We start from the raw sequence: 8,198 nt of genomic DNA on the forward strand, positions 1-8,198 counted from the left end.
CCTAGTGACAGGAAGCTGCACTGCAGTCCCCAAGGCATGCTGTTCAAATCCCACAACTGCTTTGGGGGATAAGGAAGGGCAATCTCCTCCCATGTGATTTACTGCCTCTGAAAACCCACCAGAGGGTCAGCTATGGGGTCGATTCCAACTCGATGGTTCCCAATAACAAGAACTATCTCTCTGCCATGTTCTTCTATAGTAAAGAAGATAGTAGTCCTCCATCTACCTGCTTCATTGACTAAGTTCTCAAATGATTTGGAACCTCAGCGGAAAAGAGGCTGCTGATTACTGCGTCCTCTTAAACACATCAACAGACCCTAGCAATACTCATTATTTTACAGGAACAGGCAGTGAGAAAACGACGCTTACCCCTTCCCCACCTTCTCCCACCTGCTCAATCTCCCTCACCCACCTCCTGGACCTGGAAACTCGCAGAGGCAGCCAAATGCAGATGATCCTTCCAGAGCAGGGCCAGGTCTTTGAATGGGATACGCATGGGCCAAGCTCAGCATTTTGCCCACAGAGTCGTAGATGAAGATGAGGCTGATGAGGGCACAGAAGCCTTCCTCGGTGAAGCGGGTGAAGTAGCGCACCAGCACACTGGCTTCTGTGGCCACCAGCACCAGGCAAAAGGTGGCCACCCAGATACCTACCCACAGGCGGAAGGGCAAGTAGTCCAGGCCATAATCTCTAGGGGAGGTGTTGAGATAGGCAAAGCTCAGCAGGGCTGCTCTGCTCCCCATCTAACCCAGGTTAGGGGCCCCCTCGAGCCAACTGGGTAGCTCCCACACTCTCCTGCTGGCCACAGGAGAACCAACCAAGGGTGCAGTTAGTGAGGTGAGGAAGTCTCCTACCTGCTGAAGGAGAAGAGCAGGCGCTCAAAGACCAGCACAGGCCCGGTGCTGCTGAGGATAGTGAGGGGCTGGCCTGCCATCAGGCAGAAGGCAGCCCCAGCCACCGCAGTGCCCAGGAAACTTTCTAGCACTCCCTGAAAGTCAGCAAGGGACTTGAGCAGGGAGTCCAAGCTTCTGGGGGTCCTCCCCAGTCCGCCCACAGTTCCATGGGAGAGCAAGAGCTGGACTCCACAGGCGGCTCCACCCACCTGGGCACCATCGGTGGCATCTCCCAGCAGTCCCCCAAAAGTGATGGCATTGGTGATGGTGGCCAGGTAAATGTAAAGCACGGCCGAGAAGCACTGGAGGTGCAGGGCGTCCAAGAAATCGCTGGCATACCACGAGGCCTTCCGGCGCACGTCCTGGACAAGACCCCCAAACAGCCTCCCGCCCGTGGGTCGTCAGTGCTTCAGGTTCCCATGTTCTACGTCCCCATCTACTTTCTTTGCACCCCGGTGAGCTCCTCCCACCTTGAGTTCTGGCTTCCACTGTGACTCCTCCCCCTCGCGCCCCGCCCCCAGGAGCCCGACCGCTGCTGCGGCGCGGGGTCTCACCGGCCAGTCCTCCGCAATTCTGGGTTGGGTGCGTGGGACCCTCGGCCAGGCCTGTCTTCAGCCAGCACCCCGCGCGGGACGGAGAGGTCCTTGACCTCCCACGGTGATGAGAGAGGCCTGAGCGGAAGGGAAAATCCTGAAGAGCCTGAGCCGGCAGCTGCGCCGGAGTTCCTGGCGTGCTGCCCCCTGGTGGCTGCTAGGGGCTCTGCCCCCGGAGGCTGGTGCCCTGACCACCCCCCACCCCCCAAGCCCCGCTCGACCCCGCCTTCCATCAGGGGGGTCTGGGTTAAACTGTACCTTCTTTCGAATAAGAAAAGGAGTGCAGGTGGTGTGGTGCCTACTGTGTCAGTCTCCTAACAGAAAGGTCAGTGGTTGGAATTCACCAACGAATCCATGGGAGAAAAGCAGGCTTTCTCCCTTGGAAACCAGACTGAGAGTCAGAATCTATTTGGACTGCAAAGGGTTCAGTTTTGGAACAGATAGGCACATAAGGCTGGGGGAGGCATGCTTTAAAGACTCCATAGCGAGAGAGCATTTGGAGTAGGACTCAGGGTGAAGTCAGCCTGACTAGATCCAGAGAGACCCCCGCCCCTCCCTAACACTAGAACTGGATCTAGGGCCTTTAGGGAAGGATCTGTACGCGATTAGGGTCCCGGGTACCTTTTATGCTGTGAGGGCAGACATTTGGGAGGGGGAATCCGGACTGTTGGATCCCACCGACCTGGGGGGAGCACTGTCACTTCCTCTAAGAAGGCATCAAGGGCTGCTAGGAGGTCATGGAGGTTGCCTACCCTGCGAGCTGACCACTGGAATTGCTGGGAAAGAGTCACAGAACAGGCATAAGTGTAGATCTGGATGTACTTTATGAATACTCTTGCATGCACTTTAGACACATAAGGGTCATCTTGCAGACGAATCAAGCATTCGCTCATGCTTGCATTCATTCATTCAGTGAGGATTTATTGAGCATCTACTATGCACCACTGTTTTTCTAGGCAGTGGCTTAGAGTGGCACTCAAGGACACCCAGGTCCTCAGGTTCACAGAGGCAAAGCCACTACACCTTGCTGCATTCACTCACACATAGGGTGTCACACATATTAACACATATGCACATGCACACACCCCTGCACAGCTTACTGAGTCACTGAGGAGGACTGCTGCTGCCCGGCCCAGCTCATGGTAGCCCCTTCCCAGTACTGGGGGGCCCAACAGGAGACAGAAAAACCTGAGAAAGGAACCAGGCTCCAGAGAAGAACAAGTGTGCTTTCCCACAAGGCAATCCTTACTTCCCGGGTTCAGCTCTTACCTCTCTATTGGCTTCCATACATATGCTTAGACCGCTGACCCCCCTCAACAGACCCCTGAGCACCACTCCCATCCCCACTCCTCAGAGAACTGGATCCTGAGACTTAGAAGCCTCTTCCCAATAAAAGCCTTCTTTCTGGGCTCCAAGTATCCCTGCCCTTCACTCAATATTCTCACCTGCTGGGTAGGGGCACCTCAGTAAGGGGCCCCAGCACCACTGGATCCTTCAGCCGCACAAAAGCCCCCAGTGGTTGTGCTAAAAAGCCTAGCTCTCCAGCCAGCACAGCCCCAGCCTCCGCCCCTGGAGGCAGCTTCTGTCTCAGGGGATTCTGACGCTGGGTGTAGGTTCAGGGAGACACAGAGGATGAGAGATTATTTGGGGAGAGGGGCATTGGTAAGATCTTTGCTGATGAAAGAGCAAATGGAGAATGGGCCTCCATTAATCCCAACCCCTCTCCCAGCTGGACCCCAAGGTAGGACACTAACCTGTTCCTTTAGGAGGGCTTCCTCATCAGGAGAAGCCTCTCTTGGGTGGGCAGACCCTACAAGGCAGGATTATGCAATGATTAATGAAAAGAATAGGCTTTGTGGGTGGATCCACCAGGCCTCTCTGTCCAAGTTTGCCATGAATAAACTGTGTGATCCTGTACACACCATTCCTCTCTCTGGGTCTCAGTTTGTGCATCACTTTGGTGGCCTAGAGGTAAGGAGTTGCATTGCCAACCCAAAGGCATGTGGTTCAACTCCACTAGCTGCTCTATAGAAGAAAGATGAACAATCTCCTCCCATGCGATTTCAGCTTCTAAAAACCCACTGGAGGGTAAACTATGAGTTGCTTCCAACTCTACAGCACGTAACAAGAATGAAATAGACATAATGGAGCTACTAGTATCTTAAGGTGGTTGTGTAGATTAAATGAGATAGTGCATGCAAAGCAGCTGGCTCAGTGCGTTTAGCCGTGCTTGTCAGGATTCCAACCCTTCTGTTCTCTTCTCACCATCATTATCCCTCTCTTCCCTTTCCCATGAGTCCTGGGGCTGAGGTCTGAAGCCTAGTCCTGGTCTAGTAAGTTGTAGGGAGATCTAGGACACTCCCATCTCATAGAGGGGTCTCTCACCCCACCAGGTTCTTGTGCCGGTAGTCTGGATGTGGTGTTGGGGTCTCTGCAGCAGCAGAGCCTGAAGCTGCCCTCTCAGCTCGGGGCTCAGTGACTCCACTCTGGTCACCTGATCTGGAGACAAGATGTGAGGCTCAAATGTCTTCCTGAGGGCTCCTTGTTACTACATTCCTCCCTTTTCATCTGCCCTACGTCCCTTTCCCTTTGCAAGTCCCAGGAATGCAGGCGCCAGTGAACCTGTTCCTCCACTCAGCTTTTCTATTTTCGTTTTCTCCATTCCTCCCCCCACCAACCCCAGTTTCTCCCCTCAGCCTTGTAACAGAAATGAACCATCCAAAGGGTGGGATGGAGTAGACTCTGGAAGAGTCCAAGGCTTTAGGGAGTGACATGGCTGCCCACACCCTCCCTACAAAGGTTTCCTTCATACCTACGAGCTCCAAGAGGTTCTGAGCTGGACAGTCCAGCAGTACAAGGCCTTCGGCCAACAGTCTTCGCAGCTTCTGGAGGCTGGGCAGTGCCAGGGTAGGCACATGGGGGGTACTCCACCGAGCTGCACCTACCTCTAGTTTCTCCTCAAACAGCACCCACCTTCGGAGAAAGGAGTAGACGTAGTTATTTGGGGGCATCTCTCCCGGGCCCAGGAGTGAGAGCACAGGAGAGGCAGAGAAGGTGGGTAATGGAGTAGGCCTGGTGCAGTCTCGAGGTGCACCCCTCCCCGTGTAGTCATCATTCAGGTTGGGCCTCGAGAAACTCAGAACTGGACTGTAGAGAAGAAGTCTGGGCATCATCAAGGATGAGACCCTGACATAAGAAAAGGCAGAGATATCCTGAATGGTGATAGAGGAGTCTCAAGACTGGACCATGAAGATGGCGCGTTGGGAATGGAAACATTTTTTTTAAAAAGAGCAAAATAAAACTCTTTGCCATTGACTTGGAATCGACTCTTGACTGACCTTCCAGCAGGTTTTCTGAGGCTACACATTATACTTGAAGAGATCAATCATTTTTCTCTCTTAGAACTTTGAGTGCATTCAAACTGCCAGAGAGGTGCCACCTTTGGGTTCATAGTGTCACCACCCCCTACTGCCCAGCCCCCCAGAGTTCCCTAGGGGAAATGGAATGGGAAGAACCCTATAAAGCTGACCTGGCTGCTACTTACCTGGCTGTCTCCCTCCACTCCAGAGCCTGGGGCCAGCCCAGCAGTTCATTCAGCTGAATGAAGAGCAGAGGGTCCTTGGGTACCTCCAAATTCCTGCTGTCTATGTCTGAGGGCCCATCAGGACTGGGGCCAGTGCCATGGCTGCTATCTAGTTGACCTGCAGGAATATTTTCAGTAGAACTGGGGGCTTCCAACTCCTCCTGGCCTGGCAGCTTCATCTTGGTGAGATTTCTACAGAATCTTAGGACTGAATTAGTCCAGGATTTTGAAGCCAAAGACTTTGGTCAGCTGAATTTATAATGTACCCCTCAGCACATAATAACACAAACAAAGCAAGGCCTGCTGACTCCAGAACAGACTGGGTCACCTTCTTCTCCTGCCTGCTCCCTCCTACCCCTGACCAAGAGTGTTTGTAAGGTCAGCCCAACTTTTCTCAAGCTCTCCAGGAATGCCCAACCTGAGGTCACAGTGTGTGTGTGTGTGTGTGTGTGTGTGTGTACACATATGTACATATTTCCTGTAAGAACAAATCTGACTCCACTCTGTTGTGTATAAACAAGAATAAGTGATGGCCTTGGGTCTGAGGGCCAATGCTCCCAGATTATACTGGCTCCCTAACATGTATCATACACAAACAACAAGTACTCAGGGCTGTTTTGAGTGTCACCAACACAGCTTGGGTGGAGGGAGGTACAGACACATCCATTTGTGCAGAGATCCAGTGAATAACTAGTTCTATGGAAGCTAAATGTCCTGGTGGCTAAGGACTTAGCTATTAATGTAAAGGTTAGAAATTCAAATCCATTGGCCACTCCACAGTAGAAGAATGTGACAATCTTCCATAAAGATCTACAGCCTTAGAAATCCTACCGGACAGTTCTACTCTGTTTTGTAGAGTTACAAGTAACTCAGTAATATAGTTAGAAATGGCTTGGTGGCAGTGGGGTGGGGTTTTTTTAACTGTTTTTTTTTTTCTTAAATGGAAGACAGCAGAGGATGGAGAGACAGCAGAGAGGCTTTGTTCATTAAATGATAGAAAAGGGAACCAATTCATAGCAAATACAATGCCCGAGTCTTGCATTGCTGTATCTAGCAATACTCCATTTACTGTTCTCTGAGGTCTGCTCCCTTAATTCAGCCCTTAATGTGGATGGAGGTTTCACCTAGAGATTGTGTGGAAAGAATTCCTAAGAGAAATTAGCAAAGGAGAATGTGACCTATTAACTCTACCTTACTCAAACTCCAAATATATCTTTCTACTGCCAGCACTATCCCAGACCAAGCTGCTGTCATTTCTAACCTGAATTATTTTAATAGCCATATGTTGTTGTTGTTGCTATTATTGTTGATTGCCTTCACATCAAGAACGACTCATAGTGACCCTATGAACAAAAGGCCTGAAGCCCCTCTACAGCTATCAACATTTGTCAAAGTTCATAGAGTTCATAGTGTTTAGGAAGTGGATGCCACTCCTGCTTCCAAACCTGTCATACAATGTTATTGGCTGAATCACCTGCAATACATAGCAACCCTACGTACAGGTGCTCTGAATCCTTGCCTGTTCTGAGCCAGTCTCACTAACTCCGACACACCAACCCCTATTGCCCCAGTTACTGTATCAATCCATCTCATGCTGGGTCTTCCTCTCCTACGCAGTCCCTCCACCCTTCAAGCATGATGTCCTTCTCCAAGGACTGATCTCTCCTGGATATGTGCCCAAAGTTAGTGAGGGGGAGCTTCAAAATCCTAGCCTCCAAGGAGAGGCTGTGTGGATCACGATAAATTGTGGCTAACTTTGAGGGAAATGGAAATCTCAGAACACTTGATCATGCTTATACAAAACGTATACTTGGACCAAGAAGCAGTCCTCAGAACAGAACAAGGAAATACTGCATGATTCAAAATCAAGAAAGGAGTGTGTTAGGGATGCATTCTGTCCCTGTACCTTTTCAATCTGTATGCAGAACAGATCATTTGGGAAGCAGGGCTTTATGAGGAGGAGTGTGGCATCAGAATTGGAGGGAGACTAATTAACAATCTATGATATGCAGATGACACAACCTTGCTTGCTGAAATGGAGACCTGAAGCACTTGCTGCAAAAGGACAAGGACTGTAGTCTTCAATATGGATTGCAGCTCAAAATCAAGAAGACAAAGATTCTCACCACTGGGTAAATTGGCAGCACCATATTAGATGGAGAGGAGATTGAGGTTGTTAGCAATTACAGCTTGCTCAGATCCACAATCAACACTCTTATCACCAGCAGTCAGGATATAGCCATATAATCTCTTACAATAATCTCCCTGATTCCACTTTTCATCCCTTCCCTCAAAGTCCATTTTCTACCCAACAGCCCAAGGAGTCTTTTAAAAGGGTAATTAAGCTATATTACTCTTCTGCTCAAAACTAATTAAATACATTCCCATTCCTCCCAAAAGAAGGTCCCAAGATGGGACAAATGATTTGCCTTGCTTACCAACCTGAGAGCGAATAGTTCAAATCTACCAAGTGAAATGAGAGAAGAAAAATCTGTTGCTCTATTTCCATTACAGTTACAACCAAGAAAGTATGAATGAAGTGATTCTGCTCTGTACCTTATTTGAAATCCACTACAGTCAGCTAACAACTCCTAGAAGAAATACCAGTCTTTTGTCATGGGCTGCAGAATCCACAGTCCGGCCCAGCCTAACACTCTCCCCACATTTCATATCATTCTCTCTTGCACACTCCTTGTTACTCACACTAGTCTTCCATCTTACAAAAACCTTTTTCCTGCCTGAAAGTCTTTTCAGTAGCCTTTTCGTCCTTGTGGAATGCTTCTCCCCCACCCCCTAAATGAGGATCCTCACATGACCCAGGTCTTGTTTCAGAGGTCACCTTCAAGAAATCTTCCTTTTCCCATCACCTCCTACGTTCCTCTCATGAGTCATTCTCCATCATATCTCTCTAGTTGATTATCTTCATAGTTACTGTGACACACATGGGGTCACCAGGAGTCCGAATTGATGGTAAAACAAATGACAACAACGGCTGTCACTACTAGTAACTAGCTCAGTTATTTATTTGTTTATCTTTTATTGCCTGCTGCCTCCACACACAGTGAAATGTACAGAGCAGGTATCTTATCGGTCTTCTTCACCGCTGTCCCTTGAAAGTGTGTGTGTGTG

General features: G+C 49.8%; 1 protein-coding gene across 1 annotated transcript in view; it reads right to left on the reverse strand.

Moving 5' to 3' along the window:
• The window catches only part of SLC4A9 (solute carrier family 4, sodium bicarbonate cotransporter, member 9), a 13,143-nt gene extending 7,895 nt beyond the window's left edge, over positions 1–5,248 (reverse strand). The window contains exons 1-11 of the mRNA XM_006891161.1: positions 5,031–5,248; positions 4,299–4,459; positions 3,872–3,985; positions 3,241–3,296; positions 2,932–3,089; positions 2,587–2,674; positions 2,108–2,262; positions 1,448–1,564; positions 1,103–1,277; positions 855–988; positions 413–690 (exon numbers count right to left, since the gene is read on the reverse strand). Of these exons, the coding sequence (XP_006891223.1) occupies positions 413–690; positions 855–988; positions 1,103–1,277; positions 1,448–1,564; positions 2,108–2,262; positions 2,587–2,674; positions 2,932–3,089; positions 3,241–3,296; positions 3,872–3,985; positions 4,299–4,459; positions 5,031–5,248 (1,654 nt within the window). The remainder of the gene's footprint in view (positions 1–412; positions 691–854; positions 989–1,102; positions 1,278–1,447; positions 1,565–2,107; positions 2,263–2,586; positions 2,675–2,931; positions 3,090–3,240; positions 3,297–3,871; positions 3,986–4,298; positions 4,460–5,030) is intronic.
• Positions 5,249–8,198: the final 2,950 nt, after the last annotated feature.

The sequence above is a fragment of the Elephantulus edwardii genome, unplaced genomic scaffold (assembly GCF_000299155.1).
Source record: "Elephantulus edwardii isolate Elephantulus edwardi_28Jun2011 unplaced genomic scaffold, EleEdw1.0 scaffold00095, whole genome shotgun sequence".
NCBI classification, from domain to species: Eukaryota; Metazoa; Chordata; class Mammalia; order Macroscelidea; family Macroscelididae; genus Elephantulus; species Elephantulus edwardii.